Source organism: Ornithodoros turicata, chromosome 5 (genome assembly GCF_037126465.1).
Source record: "Ornithodoros turicata isolate Travis chromosome 5, ASM3712646v1, whole genome shotgun sequence".
Taxonomy (NCBI): domain Eukaryota; kingdom Metazoa; phylum Arthropoda; class Arachnida; order Ixodida; family Argasidae; genus Ornithodoros; species Ornithodoros turicata.
In genome coordinates, this window is record NC_088205.1 from 19,257,495 (window position 1) to 19,277,769 (window position 20,275).

Below are 20,275 nucleotides of genomic sequence, written 5' to 3' on the forward strand. Positions count from 1 at the left end.
ACGAAGAAAATGTGTAAAGGTCAAGCGAGTTAATATAGGAGAACCAAGCAAGAGCCAAAGTGTTGCCCTCTATAATTCAGTGGGCCTGTTCTCACATACAGCGCTTTGCTTAACAGCACTAGAACACAGAGCTGTTATTTTCCTTCTCGCACTCTTATGAACCGCTAGAAAACAGCGCTTGTCAGAGTTCAGTTCCTGATAATGATGGTAAGAGAAAAAAGATGGAGATGTGAGCCCTCTCACCGCGGGACAAGCTACTCCAGATCTAGTAGAGAGAGTGAGAGAGAGAGAAAAAAAGAAAAGAAAACGTCTCAAAAGCCTAACGAAGGTGATGAGCGAGCGCTGTGCACCCTGACGATGAATCGCAAGCCATTCGCCCACCCTCTTTCACGACGTCAAAGGGTCGGCTATCAAGCCGGTCCAGGAATTTCTGAAGTTGCAAACGGGCAGTGTGAAACCACGCACATTCGAGAAGAATATGTCAACCTGTTCAGCGCTCATTTCTAGCGCTGGTTTGTGATGGTCAATCAAGAAGCTGCTTTGCCCATGACTTCGCGGAAGCTGTGGGATTGCTTTGCTGGTTTTTGCGGTGATGGGTGTTGGTTTCGCTGTGAACTGAACATGGCGTCGGATTTCCCGTATGGCCAGCTAATTCAGCTTGTGGGTCCTCATAGTTTACGGGAATCAAGAACATAAGACGAAACGGCCCTACGTCACGTCGCCAGTGAGATTCCGCGAGACTTGAGCTGCCCAGCCAGCCGAGCGCTGTGTGCTCTAGTTTGCAAATAAGAACACGAAGGTAGAAAACAGCGCTTCGTTTCCAGCGCTGTTTTCCAGCGCTCTGAAGCAAAGCGCTGTATGTGAGAACTTGGACTGGGCGGGCTGAGTCAGTGAGCCTTTGAGTGACGTGCCCTTGGTGAAGTACGTACATGATGACGATGATGATACTTACTATGTGCTTGCATGCTTGTCCAAAGGCAAAGGAAGACAGAGCGTACGTCCCACCTCCAAGCATGAAAATAAGACCAGCTAGAGATGGCGGAAGAAGAAACTGTGGTGAAGAAAGTAAGATAATCATGAGTAAGCGACGGGTGAAAGAAAAAAAGAACTCTACAAGTAGAGCTATTATACGCGTAGCCGCTAGTCAGCACTGACGCAGATAAGATGAAAGTCCTCAAGTAGGCTTCTTCTAATGCAGGTGTGTGTACCAGTCAAGCCGACTTGCAGAATGGCGTCGCCACTCTATAGAGGGCGTTTCGCTCACCGAGATATACGCCAACTCCCACATAGCTTCTTTCATTTTGCGCATGTGTCACGATTCAGTGATGTTTCTTAGATTAAATGAGCTGGTAAAAATTAGGAAGATCCATTGGTGGATCCTTTGGAAATGCGTTAGCGTAAGCTTTTGATTCCTTCTTTTGCTTCCTCCTTTCGGTTCACTGGAGCATTTCTTGCATTTCTGGTGTTCCAAATGCCATCTACGACTTCTTCTGGGGGAAGGCCCTTATGGAGAGACACCAGAAGGACCTTGTAGTCGGTCAAGTAGCACGCCATGTACAGCGCCTCGTCCACCAGAGGCGTCGTTTGGTAGACGTGGTCCACACACGTTCTTCGGCCAGTGAAGATGGAACCTTTGGGGACGGCAGGACGGACAAAGCACAGAGAACGCATATCTAAGGCGACCTGGAAGTCTTTCACATCGTCTTGGTTGAAGTCTCCCACCATGACGACCCATCCAGCGTTACATCAGCGTGTGATCCTGCATGAACAGAATCTTAGGCGAAATCAGGCGCTCGCTTGCGGTATTGAGCTCAGGCAAGTGCGCAGGCTTCGGTGGATACACGTACCCATTTGAGATCAAGTAGTTGGGAACTTTGTCTGCCTTCACCGACTGCACTCACGTGCGGCATCCCATGAACCTTGACACGTCGCGGCCTCGAAACGCTTTCAAGTCGTTCTTGTCCTAGAGGCATGCGCACACGGAGCATTCAAACACCAAGAGATTTTCAACGAAGTGTTTGACGAACGCTTTATTTGCGCGTTTGCCGAAGCGTACCCCCTGCCGTTCCATCTCCGCCTCTCGCTTAGCCCTCTTGGCTGCTGCCTCCGCCTCTCGAAGTGCTGAGTTTACATCCCGTTGATCTCGTTTTGCCCCTGCTTCCGTCGCGCGAAGTTCGGCGTCTGCTTGACGCTTCTTGTGACGCATTTCAGCTTGCCGTGCAAGTCGCTGCTTTCGTTCTTCCTCGATGAGCCGTGGCGCCCGCAGACAGGCGCTGCTTACGTTGCTGTTCAGTCTCGGCAGCCCGCCGCCGTCGATCGCATTCTGGATTCGATTTTCCCTTGTCGCCTACTTGGCCCTGCACTTGTACAAGGCCGGCTACTCGTACTTCGTTCGCACTCCATTGTATACTACTACTTCTTCATGACGCTTCTAATGCTAACGCATTAAAACTCGCGTGTCGTTTCTCGCTGTCTTCGTTGTTTTCGTAAAGCTGCTCCTTCCCTCTCGTTTCTTTCTCGTGTCCGCAGATGGACACCGCCGTTTTTCCTTTGACATGAGCCTTCTTATGCTAACGCATTAAAAGATAAAACGTTGAAACTACTGTGCTTGTGTCATAATAAAAATAGTATATGGTTTCACTGGTTTACCTTTTATTAGCTGTACTTGACTCAGTTTCGACGTTCCCCGATTGCCATTAAATGAGCTGTTATAATGAAGTTCCAATCTGGAAGCTCCCGTGAGGTTCTTTGACAAAATATACAGGGTTTTCCCGAGATGATGTAATACATTAGTAGTCCAACGAAAATGAATTGAGAAGGCAGCTTAGGCGTTATGCTGGATGACCTATTAGACTCTTTTAGGACCATCGGAAAAGTGCCTCTCGCTCCTGTTGTACTAAATACTAGAACAACACGATCCCTCTGAGCCCTGTTTTTTTAGGGCTACGTCTTTCAGCAGCACCGGGGTAAATATCAGGTTATATTCTGCTTCAATAATTCATGTAAGCGGGTTGAGTTGAACCTGATTCAACCCAATTCTGGTTGAATCGGATTGAACGGGTATAAATATTCGGTTTACTCGTCATGATATACATGACACACCAGTAGACGCCGAGTGTCAATATTTAGTCTGCGTCATGCATCTAAGACGCAGCAGGATCTCTGTTTTGACAGTTTGTATATGTGCATATTTACGTGCTTACAACACCGTTTCCAAAGTAGCTGTGGTAACTTTGGACCCCCCAGGCCCAGCAGTTTTTGGGGGAATATCGGGAACCCTCTTCTTGCTGAATCGGGAGAGGGGTGTAAATGCCGGGGCAGAGTCGGGCATTACCCTAAACGTGCTTATACTAAATATTTCCAATGCCTATACTACCCGCTAAGCCACTTGTGTACGTGGGTTCGCCTTCGTTGCTTTATTTAACCGCGTCGTTTTAACGTCAACTATTTATTGTGTTGCTGTTTTACAAATTTCAAGTGCAACGTACACTCCTGTCGTTTTCCGTTATAGTTAATATGCCTCTAGGGTTAACTTAATTACGGCGATGAATTCCCGATAGCTTGAGAAAATGCATTTGTTTATGCTTGCAGCGGCGTGACGATGGTGGAATCGGCTGTTGAGTGTGAATCAAGGAGCAGGCTTTTATAGTTGTTCTAAATTTGCGGAAATGTACGTGAAAGTTGAAAAACGTTTACACGATTTTGGAGCGCCTCCTCTGTCATTGACGAAGTCAACGCGTCGGCTAGCGGCATTCTTTTACGGCGCGTAAGACGCATCTTAACTGCTCTGATACTATTTAGTTTATCCAGAAAACTGCTGATTCTATTTTTATCCGCACGTGATACTAACCCGTCACTGTACCATCCCCGATAACATTTAGTAACTAAAAAAAACATGTCAGACGCACTTTACTGATCAGAAGCGCTATGTATGAAACCACTTCTGTGGGATACGATAAGGTGAGGAACCAGGAGCACCGCCAGGATTTTTTCCAGTGTGGGGGGGCAGGGCAGAATGTTTGGGATGGTGGCGCGTCAACTGCGCCCGCGAGTACATTACCTTGGCTCAGAAACCCTACGTTGCTGGAATTAAGCCAGGGGGGAGAGGCAATGGCCCACTTGCTCCCCCTCCCCCGTGACGGTGCCCATGTAAGGAACTGACCTGCTGCAAGTGGATAGCCAATGTGGCTTCGTTGAAACCGAGGGTTATGAAGCAGGCCACAACCATGAGCAAGTTGACGAAGACCCGCCAGTCGCAAACATCTCTCATAGATACCGCGGAATCTTCGTGGGGTGTCTCTGTAAGAATCGTTACAATACGACAATGCAATACCACATGCTCTACCTAAAGTAAATAAATACTACACTTCATTCACTAAAATGATGGAATAATTGTACAAGGTGTTTATTTTTATCCCGGAGAGATTTTAAAAAAAATAAAGCTGACAGTATAGCATGTAAGCCGCTTTTGCGGTTTCGCGTTTTGCGGCATGTACGCCGTTTTTGAGGGTTACACAGCCATGCGGATATTCTATCGAAGGCAGTATGTAACTATACTAGATCGCTAATAGGCCTTTTTCGCAATGGCCTATGCGCATGACCTTGAGGCGCTGGAGAAGGTTATCTCCGTCTTCACTAGATGGCGCAGGGTGGGGACGACAGAAGCGGGGAGCAGTGGGTAGACTGCGCGAACAGCACGAGCTTATTGGTCCCACTCCGGCCGGACTGGTTTTGGTCCTTTGTGCTATATCCACGTGGATTTGTTCTGACGCGGGCCCACGACCAACTATATACAGTTGGTGTGTGTGCGCCGAGCGTGTTTCGTTGGATTTTCGAAATAGCTAAAATTTTAGTTGATTTGAGATATGTCGTCCTGATGAAGGTGGAGCTTCCACCGTAACGTAGACGTCGCCCCTAACTCTTATACGGTTAAGTTTCAATAAACGCTTCGTTTGTTACTTCTATTTTTTGTCTTCTATCTCCGATTTATCTCAACGTTCACTATAACTGCATAGCCGTTCGACCCAGCTTCAAGATATATATATTCACCGCCGCTGAGGCGGTGCACTGCGCTATGATCAACCATTGCAGGCAGCTTACCTATATCTGGGAAGATCAGCACTGTTACAAAAGATGCAGCAACGAGAAGAGACCCAACGAGCACAAATGGAAGGACAAAACCTCCGAACTGGAAAGATAAATGGTGATGATGATAAACAAAGGAAGCGATAGCCTAGTACCAGATTGCATAAGGTGCCGAGATTAAGATGTGGCATTATTTCAAGTAATTTTAGAGCATCGATGTTGCGTATGAAACCAATTCCTAGCGCATGGCTTCCGGGACCAAAAACTACAGGGCCTCTTAATACAAAGTTTTAAAGGGGTTTTTAGAATCATCATTGTGAACAACCTTCCGAAACCGCTTCAAATAAATAGCCTATCCGGTTTAACTGCCTAACCGTTACTAGGAGCTTTTAGTACAACGGAAGAACTCTACGAAAGCGATACGATAACGGAAGTTATCAAGCCCAAGCTTAGCAATGTGATGTCACTCACTTCAAACAAACAAGGCGATTGGCTTATCAGGTTTCCAGAACCGTAATCGTGAACACCTTCCGATCTACTAAAGCTCGCTACTTCTCAATCAGATGGCCGACAGTTGGCGGTGATGGATTCAACGACAACAACTATAAATGAGGGGATAGATACAGGACCTACCCCACTTCAAATAGGTTATTATGAGAGGATGAATTAATGGTGAGCGCGAAGGCGAAGACAACGAATTGATTCAAAAATCTAAATCGGTATGGGGGGGGGATATATATGTTTATTAAAAAAAGGAGGGAAATGTTAACCTGCGCTGCGGCGGTTTGCTGTTCCCACCAAAGAAAGAGAGAGAGGGAGAGAGAAAACTGAAATAGAGGAAATCGTATAATCGTATGGCAATTAGTGAGGTCTCGTGCATCGTTCGCTATCGCCTTTGCGTACGCGAGGGATAGCGTTGGTAGTTCTGCGCACGCGCAAAAGATAAAGAGAGCTTCGCGTAGTGCGGAGAACCACCACGCTATCCCTTAAGTACGCCAAGGCTCTCTTAACAAAGAACGCAATAGGCCTACCTGATAAAGAACTCCACCAAGGGAGGGACCTACGATAAGTCCCAATCCAAAAGCAAGTTCCGTCAGGGGCTGTAAAAAGAGAGTCCCTACAAGATTAGCCGCATCCGACCACGAAACCGAAAGGAAAAGCCGGACAAGCAGCAAAGGAACTTACGACCGCCACTTCGATGTGATTAGGATATTCTGCACAGACGACGGCGTAACAACAAGTGAGCGTCGCGGTAAATCCAAGCGATTCTACGATACGTATCGACATCGCCAGCCCGAAGAATGTCTCGCCAGGAGGAGACAGGACAAGCGATCTACGAAACGAGAAAAATAAATTGCCAGCCATATTGAGGGGGTGCGTGTAAGCACTAAACCGTTCGAGTTCTTAAACTTCGAGCGCGTTCCGCGCCTAATCCTACAACAAAGGGGTTGTAACCCCTCAACTTATCCCGGCTGGATAAGCGTAAAAGACGGTTACATGCATCTAGGTGATTTTTTCTAGACTATCAGCATTTTTAAAACACCAGTTTACAACACACGGGGTAGCGGAAATTCGGCCCCGCTGTGATATCGCCGCTATTGAGACGTCCGTGGGAGAGGTCACGTGCTTGCGAGAACCAATGAGAATGGTCAGGGCCCTCGCTGTATGGCATCAGAGCTCGACGCAGAAGTTTGTTCAGGGTCAACTGCGGCATGCATGAAAAAGAATCGTTTTTACTCGATAACATGGCGTGTAGTAAAATACGTGCACCGTAACCACCCACGGTGATACGTAGAGGGATATACGTAAATTGTGGAACATAGACGTGCAGTTCCATTATTTCGCTATTGATTTTATTAGCTTCGGAAGAAATATACGGAAGGCGTACTGTAATCAATGCGTTAGTTTTGAGTACATGCATAGCTTACCCCATAAGGCAGCAGCACGCGCCATCGACGAACATGCCAGTACAGAGCATTACCTTCGCTGGGACGTGCGAAGAAAGCTGGAAGTAGATTTAATTGACGTATTATCCGGTCCATACCCAGCACTGCGGACGTGAAAATACTAATATGCGCGGACACCGCAAACTCTACTTTGTTGTTAGTCCTAATAACTGAAGTCCCACGACTATACTCTTTGTTGTCTGTCTATCAGCCGGCGTTCACACGGGGCAACTTTTCCCACCAACTCGAAGCAACTCAAACCAACGTCTTTTGAGCAATTTCGAGTCCGCGTTCACACGCAGCAACTCTGTAGCTCCACCCACAAGCAACCTTATGGCGACCGGACAATGTGGGTTCGAATGAAACTGGTGGAATCTTTTCTTTAGCTGCTGTTTATCAAATTTCAGTCAGTTTTATTGCCCCAATAGATCATTATTGCCGTCCAGAAGTGGCAACTGATATGTTTCCGTGAAGTTCGTAAAAAAAGAAAAAGTTATTTTTTAGCTGCACCTCCAGGATTTGAACCTATGAACCCACGAAGGAAATCCACAACGCCATCAGGAGTCACGTGGCAATGCTTCCCTCTCTGATTGGCCGATGCACGAGCAACTTCTCAAGTTTTCGGTCGGGGAGCGATTCGCAGCAACTCGGAGCAACTCGAGTTGCTGGAGGTTGCCGGCTGACAGCAACTCCAAAGTTGCTCATAGTTGCTGCAAAACGTTGCCCCGTGTGAACGCTGCCTCACGGACGCAATGTGAACACGCACAGGAGCCTGTAATCAACAAACTTGAACTAAATTTGATCTCACTACAGCACCATAGGTCTCTCGTGATCATAAACTAACCAACGTCGCTTCGTTTTGTGTTACTTCAGCGCGTCCGCCCTGCTAAGCGTAACCGTCGCTAAGATTATGCATTTCATTCGCTAAAACGACTTGCACTAACGTCGCTGGTAATTGAAACAAATTTACACATAATGGGTGTCAGCCTATAGTGTGGCTATACATGCTGCATGTGCCGCGCAGGGGACTACGAATAATTTCGACCACCCGGGGTTCTTTCGGCGCGCTTCGGAAATCTACGACACACGGTGATGAAAGCAATGTTCACATCCCCCACATTGCTACCGTCCTCGACCAGGATTGAACCCGCGATCTTGAGCTCAGCGAGAACATCGAAAGCAAGAACGAGAAACTGGCACGTTGCTCAGTGATATCCTACCTTCAAACACGGTCATTCTTAGACCTCGCAGATATAAGCTTTAATTTTGCAATTTGTGGTTTTGGTATTGTGGATTTTGAGATCCGGGTTTATGAACGCTGGGATATCGTGGCATACCCTCAAACTGGGTCCAACAGACACGGCTGCAAGATACACCACGTATTTTTAGGAACGACTCAGAGCTCCAATGTACCGCTTAGGAACACTTTACCAAGAGTAACGGGTAAACTTTAGATAACTTTACCAAGAGTAAAGAGAGTAAAAAGAAGAGTAATGCGCGCGTTGTACACGAGAGCATACAGCTTAAAATACAAACGGCACCGTTTTGTCGATAAGTACAAATTGAAAATAAATGAACCAAAGGCGGCGTTTGAATCCAGTCGTATCCTTACATCAATCCTTTCCAGAGGATTGGTTGAAATGACCTCTTGGAAGAGGATTCGTGTATAGCCCCGGCCGGCTAAATTTGCTCGCGGTATTTCGCTTACCGACTTGCAGCTATGGGATTCCAGCTAGCGACTATACGGATCGCAATTTCAGAGGATCGATAAGAGATGGTAGGCGCCCAATGGTTAGGTTCGAGAAGGCTGACCGCGAGAAATTGCTGAAAATGATGCCTGCAGAGCCAATGGCCTGACTGTTGTGGGCTACTGTTCAATCAATCGGTATTGAAAAATGCAGCAGTGCGCACCATGCCGCGCATGTACGGAACACTACGATCGGATCCGTTCCGAATCCACACGGCCACGATAGGTATGCGCGCGCTTCTCCTGCTGTCTCATTGGATGCCGAAAATCTTTGCTTCCTCGGCATCCCATTCGTTGCCGCAAAAGAGCTCTATTTTGCGTTTTTCTTCTAAACGGTAGCGTTTTCTGAACTAATTTCGTTTGAATTGCATTAATTGAAACACGGACTTTCATTTGAAAGCAAGTTGTTTTTGCATTTTAGTACCCCTTTAAGAGTGACAACTAATTATTTAAAAAAAAATGTACTTGAGAAAAAAATTAGAAACCTTCTGCGTCATACTTGTGAAGGTTTCTGCCCCCAAACAGGTGGCCCATCAGTGTACCTCATTAACTTGTCTAATTAGCTTAACTGAACTAAAACATTCCCAAGGAAAGGTAACGTTTTTTTGCCCTAATTAGAAAGCCCATGGCCACAACACTTCATTTGAGCCACAATTACAGGATCTTTCACGATCTTTCCACGAAAATTTGGCACCCGAAAACACGTAAAAACTGTCCGAAAAACCGTCGCTCATCAAGGCGCGCTCGTTCAAGTTGCCCCGCCTAAAGAATGGGGAGGAGGAAAGGACAACACTGGAAATAGCACAGAACATCCGATGTCGGTGATTACCGGTAACTTATGGCTGCGAACAGATAAGCTTGCGAATACAAAATGCGTGATTGGGCCGGTCCCCGCCCTCACCCCCTTTTTTTTTTCTCATGCTGTTAGCATGCGCAGTGAGAGTGTCTTCGGGCCTTGCCGATAGCGCCGTCACTGATGAAATCCGAAAACGGGCTTGCAGAGATGGCAAGTTTTCGGATGTCAAATTTTTGTAGAAAGATCGTGAAAGATCCTGTAATTGTGGCTGAAATGGGGTGTTGTGGCCACGAGCTTTCCAATTAGCGAAAAAAAAAAAAAAAACACGTTACCTTTCCTTAGGATTTTTTTTATAGTTCAATTAAGCTAATTCGACAAATTAATGAGGTACTCTGATGGAAACCACCTGTTTGGGCGGCAAAAACCTTCACAAGTATGACGCAGAAGGTTTCTAATTTTTATCTCGAGTACATTTTTTTAAAATAATTAGCTGTCATTCTTAAGTGAAACACCCTGTAGAAGCCGTTCGTTGGTGGTACCCCCTGGGCATGCTGTAGGGAATGGGAGGTGATGAGTTGGAATCCTACCACCAGCTGTATTCTCCACGGTTTTTCCTGTGTGCTTCCGGCAGACTTTTCTGACGGCACAATTCCTCCTGAAGCCAAGGACGCCTGTTAAACCCCCTGACCCCCAGTCCTGCCTGCTGCTAACTTCAGTACATCTACACACGTCTATTTATTATTCGCTCCAACCACATTTTTGACAGCCGTACGCTTTCTCCGTTTCACATCGTCTGCGGCAACTAGATGATAGATGACACCGTTACCCTGAGGGAGAGGAGGTGTTTTTAGTTCGCATGGCGTTAGCGAAGGACTGGCGGAGATCGTGGTTGCTTCCGGGAGGGAATTGTTTCTTGCGCCGGACGAAACGATAACCCGTGCATACGGCACTGGACACCTGATGCTGCTGAACATTGCCTACAATGTCTACTCGTACTTACCAACTTTCCGTGGATAGGAGCTGTGAGAAAAACTATTAGTTGGTAGATTCCGAACACGAGTCCAAACTGCCAGGCACTATTGCCCTTTTGCTCAGCCTGAAATACAACATAAATATTAATTAATGTTACATAACATACACATTACAAGAATAAAAATACAGCAGGAAAAGAGGTTGTTGTTCCCATATGCAGGAATACACAGTCTCATTAAATTAAATCTTCATCGGTATGTTTCTATGCATTGTACAGATTATACGTCTGTCTTCTTGCCTGTCAATGTTGCTATCTTTGCTACTACGTTCGCTATACGAGAGTCAGCTGAGAAGTAAGAGTGTACCTTTACTCTTCAACGCAGTCACCATTTACAGCTGTATATTTTTTATTTCAACGGAGAACCAGTTTTCGCATCCTGTCAATGAATAATTCTGGCGGTCTTTCCTTGATTCACGACCTCATTGCGTCCCTCACTTCATCATCCCCGGACACTTTACAAACTCCGAAAGAAGTGAAAAATTGCAAGGCGCCAAATCCGGTGAGTATGGAGGGCGAGGGATGTGTCCGAATCCTCGGCGGTATACGCGCGATGAGCACGACACACATGTCTTCTCGGGGGCTTTAACGTCTCCATGTACTGCACACAATTCACGGCCGTCCGAGCTTTCAGGTACTCCGTCTCGTATACGTGTTTGACATCTCAGTACACTGTCAGGAGAAGTTCATCCTCAATATTCGCTTTAGCAGCTTCCGAGCACAACGGAACACAAACACACGGAGCACAAACAAGAGAACGGAATTCAAGGATTCTTGTCCTGATTGTAGTGAGCGAATGCTCCTAGAAGATGCGCGTCACTCTGCATCGTGTTTTGGTCTCGCGCCACGTGCGATTCAGCGCGGTACTTTTCGGTCGACTCTCAGCTGATGCTATATCGTGTTTCTGATTATGGTGCTGGTGATATGTTTCTTCTAGCTGTTGATCTGGATAATTTGCACGTGAACTTATCATCGGAGTTGAAGACTGAATGTAAAAAAAATAACAAAATAAAAAAGGGAAGAAATTGAATTCGTCACCATTCAACTTGGCGCGGTTCTTTTTGGAATCAATGCGTATAGCGAAAAGTATCCCAGACGCAGTCCATATTACAATGACTGAAAAATGTAACTGTATATAGAAAACGTTGGAAAACGCCGCTTACCACCAATGGAAAAAATGGTGCCAGCAAGGAATAACAGGAACCTTGAAGAACGCCAACGAATCCGAAGGTTCCCAAAATGATCGCCGATCTTCGTGTCCAGTGAAATTCTTTGCTCCGTCCATTTTTGATCTCAGTACTTACTTCGACACGAGTGCTCTTCTGGTATGCTTCCTGACTTCGGGTCATCTGCTGAGAATACAAGTTCGGGCAAAGTGTAAACAAAGCGACATTCATATAGCGGTGCACAATCGGTAACAGTATGGTCAGAAACATTATAATTCGTGGAAAATGTGCCAGCTGCGAGCTCTATCGGCTTCCTCATCATCGAGGCCGTAGCTACACTTCTCGAGAACAGTACACCTCAAAATTGCTGTTTTGAATCAACCGAGGGTCAGCAACATAGTGGCGTGGTACAAGGAGTTCAGGTACGTCGTCTACCGCGAGGGAGGATAAAGAACTCTCTATTGGATGACCACTGTGTTGGTGCTCATGGTCATAGCTCTCTCGCAACGTAAAGCTACCATATACATTCCCACCGAAAATTTTCTTAATAAACATATCCCCCCACCGAAAAAGAAAAAGAAGATAAAACAAGTACCGGCCTTCTTGGATAAGCCGGTAGCTTTTTCGCCTACTGATCTCAAGGTTACGGCGTCAGTCATGATGTCAACCTCTGTGAGGCCGACAACGGCGAGTCCTTTCACCATCACCACCACCACCATCTCAAGGTTATGGCTTCGTAGCCGACCGAGGACGCCGTCAACTTGGTGGCAAGGTACAGTGCGGGACAAAAGCTTACAGAACACGCTCCCGCGCATTAATTCCTCCGTCAGAGTGATAGGTTAGCAGCGAATGGTACCGTGCGGACTTGCAAATAGATGACTGGGTTCCATTCGCTGCTAGGGTATCAATGTGAGGAAGGAATGCGCCGGAGCGTGCTCCGTAAACCTCTGTCCACCACGGTACAAGTTGCTTTTAGACACGCCGTCTTCCGTAAAGAACATGAACTACAGTGTGTTGAGCTTTCGGCGCACGTTAAAGGGACAGTCAAATAAAGAATAAAGTCTCACCCAGACACCCATTATGAAGCAGATACCACTATGTTCGGCACCAACTGACAATCTACTTGTCTCTAATTTTTTTCGTCCGAAGAGTGCTTATAGATATATACGTATTAAACAAACGAATTTTAAAGGTCATGGCTGCTTCGCAGCTGCAGAGCATCCGGCGACAAGAGATCAGCGTGACGTCACTCCCTAACGGGAGGAGTGAGAAGGCGGCGCTCAGTGGAGAGAGGCGCCGCGGTCACACGCCCGCACCGCCGCCGCGGCATCCCTCTTCTTAAAGGAGCAGTCTAGAGGAGCAGAGGAGTCAGTATGGAATGTTAGGCGGCCGAAAACAGTTTTCCCACAATTAGTGCAACCGTAGCGAAATTGGGACGCCTGCAATAGCTCCCCGAACCTCCCGTGCACGAAACACCCCCTTTGCCTTCACGATAGGCACGTGATGAGCGCCACCACGCACGTCACTATGTGACGCAAGTGGTAAGGACGCTCCTCATTGGACCTAGGATCACATGATCGAGGTGAGCAACATCGCGCAGGCCTACTACCGCTCTGCTACCGCTAGGTCTGCTACCGCTTCGGAGACGCCATGCGTTCTCCGGCTACGTGATGTCGGAAACGGAGGGTTTGAAGGCTGTCCACGACACAACCACGATTTTTTGGGACCGCAGACACCACGGGAAGAACGAATGGTGCAGCCCGAAATTAACTGCGCTTGTACAGCGAAAACCACGTGCTTCCTGACAGTGTGCAGCCTGTCCGACCGTTTTCACCGCGCAGTTGGTTGAGTGGCTAACAGGTGGCGCCACAATACCGCCGCCATCGCTTGAACAGAAGCCACAGATATATTACTCTTGTGATCGTAATCTTATTTTCTCAGGCTGCACGCTCTGTTTTTTTAGAAAACGTGATATAAATCATATAAAGAATAGAAGTCAACAAGAAACAGCTAGCAATGTTTGTAGCAGACTGTTTTTCCTACGAACGAATGAGGGGCTCTCCACCACCAACGTCACAATAGAGTGGGTGTGGTCTGCAGTTGGAGCGCTCCGGCCTGTCACCGCGGCAGCGATTTTCCAAATTAATTGCACCGTGGCGAAACAACTTTGGACAGAAATATTTTGTGGGAATGCTTTTCACATACTGCTTTACAAGATGACAGCTGTTTTTGGCCATGTTAGATACCACTTTAATGCTCCTTGAAGGCTGTGCTCTGATTGGTGGTGTAGGGAATGACGTTTTAGCCTTTTTCCAGAGAGGGAATTCTGACATACTCTCAACATCCGGCGTCTGCTCTTGTCGTGTATTCCACTGAAAAGCAGTCAAAGTGTGCCACTATTTCGCGTGAGATTTTCGATATGGTGGTCAGTGGTCAACGAGGAATAAAATTTTAGATTTAATATTTTTTATATTTATATTGTATGATATGAAGTACATTGAAGGAGGACTGAGAGGACAGGCCCTGTTAAACAGTCCGGACACGTAAAATGACGTCCTAGTTTCGAAATCGACTAGACCTGATGCGACTGTTCCTTTAAAGAACCCCCAGGTTGGAAAAATTAATCCATGGACTGATCACTAGTAGTAGGGGATGGACTCTCATAGTGCACAACGCTCAGCTGGCCTGAACACGATTTAATTAGCAATTAGAGCTAATTGGGACTTCCCACATTAATCAGCATCCTCCAGGGAGCCACCACACTAATTAAGGAGCATCTAACTCATGTCCAGACCAGCTGAGGGTTGTGCACTACGAGAGTCTATAAAAAAGAAAAAAAAATAGATAGAGATAGAGTGGAGAGAAGAAGTTTAATTGAAGATCAACGACGCCATCTTGAAGAAAGCGGTCCGGAACGGCCGCTGACCATCGCCGGGCGACGGAACACAGAGGCAGGTTGCAAAGCATCACAGCTATGACCACAAGTTCCGGACATCCTGTGACGTCAGCTGTGACGTCATCATGACATGTCTGGGCAGGTTAGGACAGCTCTGGACATGCGAAGAGAAAAACACTCGTAATACAGAGGCTGCGAAAGCAAGGGTATGCTAACCATCAATAGCAATCAACAAAAAGAATTAGTTACACAACAAATCATCCCACCACAACAGGAGCGCAGAACGATGCGACTGCTCCATCCGACAGCCAGGCAGAGAACTGACTCGTAATGCTTTTTTCTCCTGTATAAAGTCCCGCAGCTGCACCCCCTAGCGGTTACTTTCTCAAGTTATCTCACGACAAAATTAAGATTCGCGCCTGCGCTACTCTCATTCCCAAGGCAGAAGAGGCAGAAGAAGATAGAAAATGGCAGGGATGCCCGGACAACAGCAGCCAGCGCCCGACGTGCACGGGCATGAAAATCGCAAACAAAGCGGGGGGCAAAGTTGGTGAAGGCATTAGTTACACAACAAATCAGCTCACTGCAACAGGAGCGCGGACCGATGTGACTGCTCCATCTGACAGCCAGTCAGAAACTGAGCGAGCGCGGGGACTGCGGAGCAACCGAGCGCACGTCTCTTCTCTCTGACAGCGAGCGAGCAACTGACTGGGACGCCGCGTCGCGGCAGTTACGCATACGCGCGCGCTCTTAGCGCCCTCCGCGGCGACCACCTGCGAGAGGCTAAGAGAGAAGAGCATTCCTGCGCCCTCCTCTTTCATTGCTCATTGGTCGTGACGTCATCCCATTGTCCGAAGGCTACACCGATTTTTTTTTCACACGGTCGGTCGACACAACTGTACAAGGTCAATCTGCAATGAAGCCATGGCATGACGTCATCATGCACCTGCGTGGCTCAAGGACGCGTACACTCTAGGGGGGGACCTATTATTTATTGAATCACTATCCCAAGATTATTTCCTTTATTCTTCTATAACGATTGCATAGGAAAGTATTGCGAATTCCAAAGTCTTACTAAATGAGACTTGCAAAAGAACAAAATACCCTAACACGTAACTGCATCAATGGCTAATAAGAGGACTAGGCACTCAACAAATCAACACAGAGTACGGGTAACAAGGAGCGCAGAACAATACGTCTACTCCATCCGACAGCCAGGCAAGGAACTGAATCTTAATGCTTTTTCTCCTCTATAAAGTCATGCATGTGTCTCTCTTGTGGTTGATTTCTGAACTAATTTAATCGCAAAATTATTAAGAATTGTTCTAGCACTATTCCCATTCAGGGCAGCACAGACAAGACAAGAATGTTCCTTGTCAAAAAAGAAAAAAAATACAAATTGTCAACAAAGGAAAGCATGCATGTTGGGGCATGTCGGGACACGTCAGGACAAATCGTACGACTGCTGGGCAACAGAGGAAAACAAACACAGAGACACCTGAACAGATTGAAAACGACACTGACCATCATTTTTCACGTTCACCGCATTCCCTCATTGTAAATCCGTTCGTCACAAAATCCACCACAATCGTCACACACCATTCACCAGTGACGAACCACATATCCACACCCCATCAGAGGCAGACGGAACCCCACCGAAGCTACGCTCTTCTACTGACGGCCAACGCAATTGCTAGGAGCAGAATTAACGTGCCCACACCCGCCAGTGTCCAAGAAAGAAGTGAATCCTTGCGCCCCCTGCAGGCCGTGCTCAGTGGTCGTGACATCATCCTATTGTCTCAGGGCTACACTGTTTTTTTTTCACTAATGCTCCTCTGGACAATGTCGATCTGAAACAATAGTGTCGTGGTATTACGTCATCATGCGGCCGCGTGGCTCAAGGACGCGTACGCTCTAGACAGGGGACCTGTTATTTATTGAATCACTATCCCAAGATTATTTCCTTTATTCTACTATAACGATTGCATAGGAAACTATTACAGAAAAACACCATACATGAGAGGTGATTGTAGGATTTAAGCATTTCATTCCCAAAGTCTTACTAAATTAGACTTGCAAAAGAACAAAATATCCTAACACCTTTTAATGCCTACATACAACGAGCTAATCGAGACATGTCCATCCCTTCCGAGAGCCAGGCAGCAAACTGAATAATGTCGCTTTGTTCCTCGACTGGATAAAGCCACGCACCTGTCCCCCTTGCGGTTACTCTCTGAACTAAATGAATCGCAAAATTATTAAGAATAACACTACTCCCATTCAAGGCAGCACTATCGATATCGTCAAGAATGTTCCTTGTCAAAAAGAAAAAACTACAAACTACATGTAGAAGGAAAACATGACAGAACAGGTCTGGACATGTCAGCGCATGTTTGTCAGACAACAATGAAGAAAAAAGCAATGAGAAACACTTGAACAAAGCAGAAAACCAACATCAAACTATTTCTAAGCACACGCATTCCTCTTATTCAAAAACAGTGCTCATCATAAATCCCTCCAGAACAATACACACCATTTTTTCTATTCGTACACTTTTTTCCAGTAACGGTCAATGCATTGCTGCAGACTACGTGACGTCATCACATCCTGTCTGAAGAAGACAGCGGCAAAGACAAAGACTCCTATTATTTATTGAATCGCAAGATTATTTCCTTTGTCCGATTCTTAATGACGTTCACTTTTACAATAAAATTCAACAAAAAAAGCACCGTCCATACCCCAAAGGCTCATCATGGTCATTAGAATCACAACACCAGTAAACCACCACTGCTCTTTTAAAATAATAAGTGAGACCACCCAACATCATCACCAGGCTTATGTAATACATGACCCTTTCTATGCTCGCATACTCATTGTCTGAGGCTACACCTGGGAGCAAAAGGGCGCGAAAGCCGGGGGGGGGGGCAAAGTTCCATTCGCGCACGACAAAGCACAAGACAGAACGCCTTTACGGAAACATGATGGCATTCCCACCATATTAATGATTTTCTATCGTGCATTGCAGTTTAGAAAAACTACTACTACAAAACTATAATTTTAGGAGTCTATTAAAATTCTACTTTCTATGGAAACTATAATTGCCCTATTACTTGGATCGCTATTAATGAAGCGCTCCAATTTTTTCTCTCTTCCCATTTCAGCCTTGTCATGCAGTGAAACATACTCACATCCAAAATAATTAATTTACACTGAGGGTGCAGTGCTTCAGGAATTCCTATCCTGCGCTCAGATGCAAGCATTTCTGCACGGATACCTATAACAGCTTACTTCTTCAACATACTGAGCTCCTAACAACATTTAACAAATAAGCAGCGAAACCCACCTCTCAGCTTTACCATGCGACTTTCTTCTGCACAAAAGCAGTGATTTGAGGAAAGAGCAGCAAAAATTGCGCGTACTTGTGCTTGACTTTAAAAACGGAAGCATATGCTAATAAACTAAGAAAAAGACACCCATTTCTGGTATCACATAATGATACATGCACAGCCGCATTGCCCTTGCGTAAAGAAAGCACAGGACAAGGGCACACAAATTCCTTTAAGCGAGAAGGGAAAAGGCTTAAGACCTCAGGAATAATCGCAGAGTCACCGAGCATCGCTACGCGGCTAACCCAAGATGACAACAAGATAATAGCGGCGGGTAAAATTGCAACACTGCTAAACAAGCCCCAACATGCCATGATGACGTCACAAACCAGGAAAAAAAGCACACACACACAGTCATCAACTCAGGAATGCACAAGGAGAGGTGCTATATTGTAATTTCTCCTCCACGCTCACATACCAGCTTTTCTGCGCAAATACTTATAACTGCATACAGCTTACTCCATGCAATATATCAAGCAAAGTGAATACTAACACACACACACAAAAAAAACAAATTCCATTCTCATGAACTCTCCTCTGCCGAGCGGCTTTCTCCTGCTCTACCTGAATGCTGACTTTTTCCCCTCACCTACATTCTGAGTAAAAGCAGTGAAAGGAGAAAAGAACCGCGAAAAATTACACGCTTTTTTGTCCCAATAGCTGTAACTGCAAGAAACCGTAGCGCACGCTAATAAACTGAGAAAAAGATACCCATTTCTGCCACCAGATAATTCTTGCATAATGCCGCATACACAGTCGCATTGCCCTTGCGTAAAGAAAGCACGGGACAGGGATACACAAATTTCCTTAAGTGAGCAGGGAAAATAATCAGGAATAATCGGAGAATCACCGCCTATCGCTACGCAGCTATCACAACATGACAGCAAGAAGATATTAGCGAAGGGTAAAAATGGCAACACTACTGAACAAGTCCAGACATGCGACATCGCATACAAAATACTGGTCATCGGGGAAAAGGCCTAAGCCTGCGACAGAAAATCATAGAGCACACACAACTTATTTCGCGTAAACTAAACGCGGACTGCTTGGAAAACGACGCACACATTTTCTTAGGAAGCCGAGAAATATCGGAATTTCTACTCCGTGCTCGGATACAAGCATTTCTGCTCAAAAACCTGCAAAATTAAGCACTGCTTACTTCATCAAGATATCGAACACCCAACAAAATCAAACAAACAACCCCACTTCCACTGATAGAACACTATTCAGCTTTTACCAGGAGGCTTTCTTCTGCGTAAAAGTAGAGAAAATAAGAAAAGAGCAGCGAAAATTAGACGCACTTTTGCTCGCATAGCTATAAGAGAAAAAAATAAAATAACGAGGCACACGCTAATAAACTGTGACAAAGACACCCATTTCTGCTATCAGATAATTATTGCATAATGCTAAATACCCATTTTCATTGTCCCTGCGTGAAGAAAGCACAGAAAAAGGACACAATTTATCTTAAGCGAGCAGGGAAAGTCACTTCTACTCGGACAGCTTAATACCATAAAGTCTGAATTTTTGCAAAGAAAACAAAGCTTGAACAGCGCTACGAACGTGACAGATACATACCAACAAACAAACAACAACAGGGCTGGCGTCGCGCACTCATAAAATACCCTGCCCAAAGCAAAGACTTCACCAGGTTCGCGAAGCAATTCCATTAAAAACGCTCGCCCTATCCTACAGATAGCAATGCAAACGCGGCTAATACCCTTATTTTTTAAACCACTATTTCACGCAATAGTACATAAACGTATCACTCGTGTCACACGAAAAGGCAAACACTTACTTGTCAAGTGGGGTCCCAGCGCGCGCGCGCACACACAGACACACACTCACATTTTCACACTCACAAAGACAAAGTATATTCACAGCCACATAAATTCATATTATTCCTCACGTCAATAATTATCCAACCAGCCTCAAAACGGGGGAACGCACATATGCGCGAACGCAAAACAATAGGCCTTTGTTTCGGATGTAATAAGATATCGGCACATATGATGTAATAATAAGGTCAGCCCAAGGCGTGTTGATGGGAGCGCACTGCTCTGTTGGGTACGCAAGCTTGCAGCCAGCGATGCTTGAATGACTATTTTATTTTGAGTCATTATCGGCTCACCTATTTAGGGAAGACCTATGAACACATGTTAAGTGGTTTGGTTTAAAAATGATGAGAGCTACAGTGTGTAGCGAATGATGTTCACATTTACC

The 20,275-nt window shown here is 45.9% G+C and overlaps 2 protein-coding genes across 6 annotated transcripts in view; one reads left to right on the forward strand and one right to left on the reverse strand.

The window, feature by feature from the left end:
• Window positions 1-20,275, forward strand: part of LOC135394165 (uncharacterized) — a 163,267-nt gene that overhangs the window by 34,029 nt on the left and 108,963 nt on the right. The gene's annotated exons all lie outside the window — the stretch shown is intronic.
• LOC135394164 (MFS-type transporter SLC18B1-like) overlaps window positions 1-20,275 on the reverse strand; it is a 39,043-nt gene that overhangs the window by 3,369 nt on the left and 15,399 nt on the right. Inside the window, exons 1-10 of one of the 5 annotated variants that reach the window (XM_064624734.1) lie at window positions 19,851-19,987; window positions 16,191-16,516; window positions 11,768-14,820; window positions 10,575-10,670; window positions 7,014-7,090; window positions 6,271-6,418; window positions 6,117-6,185; window positions 5,101-5,188; window positions 4,163-4,299; window positions 953-1,051 (exon numbers count right to left, since the gene is read on the reverse strand). In XM_064624734.1, the coding sequence (XP_064480804.1) occupies window positions 953-1,051; window positions 4,163-4,299; window positions 5,101-5,188; window positions 6,117-6,185; window positions 6,271-6,418; window positions 7,014-7,090; window positions 10,575-10,670; window positions 11,768-12,040 (987 nt within the window). In that variant the 5' untranslated portion in view covers window positions 12,041-14,820; window positions 16,191-16,516; window positions 19,851-19,987. Of the gene's footprint in view, window positions 1-952; window positions 1,052-4,162; window positions 4,300-5,100; window positions 5,189-6,116; window positions 6,186-6,270; window positions 6,419-7,013; window positions 7,091-10,574; window positions 10,671-11,767; window positions 14,821-16,190; window positions 16,517-19,850; window positions 19,988-20,275 lie in introns of those variants that run through there. The other 4 variants (XM_064624733.1, XM_064624737.1, XM_064624736.1 and 1 more) reach the window with 4 other exon arrangements.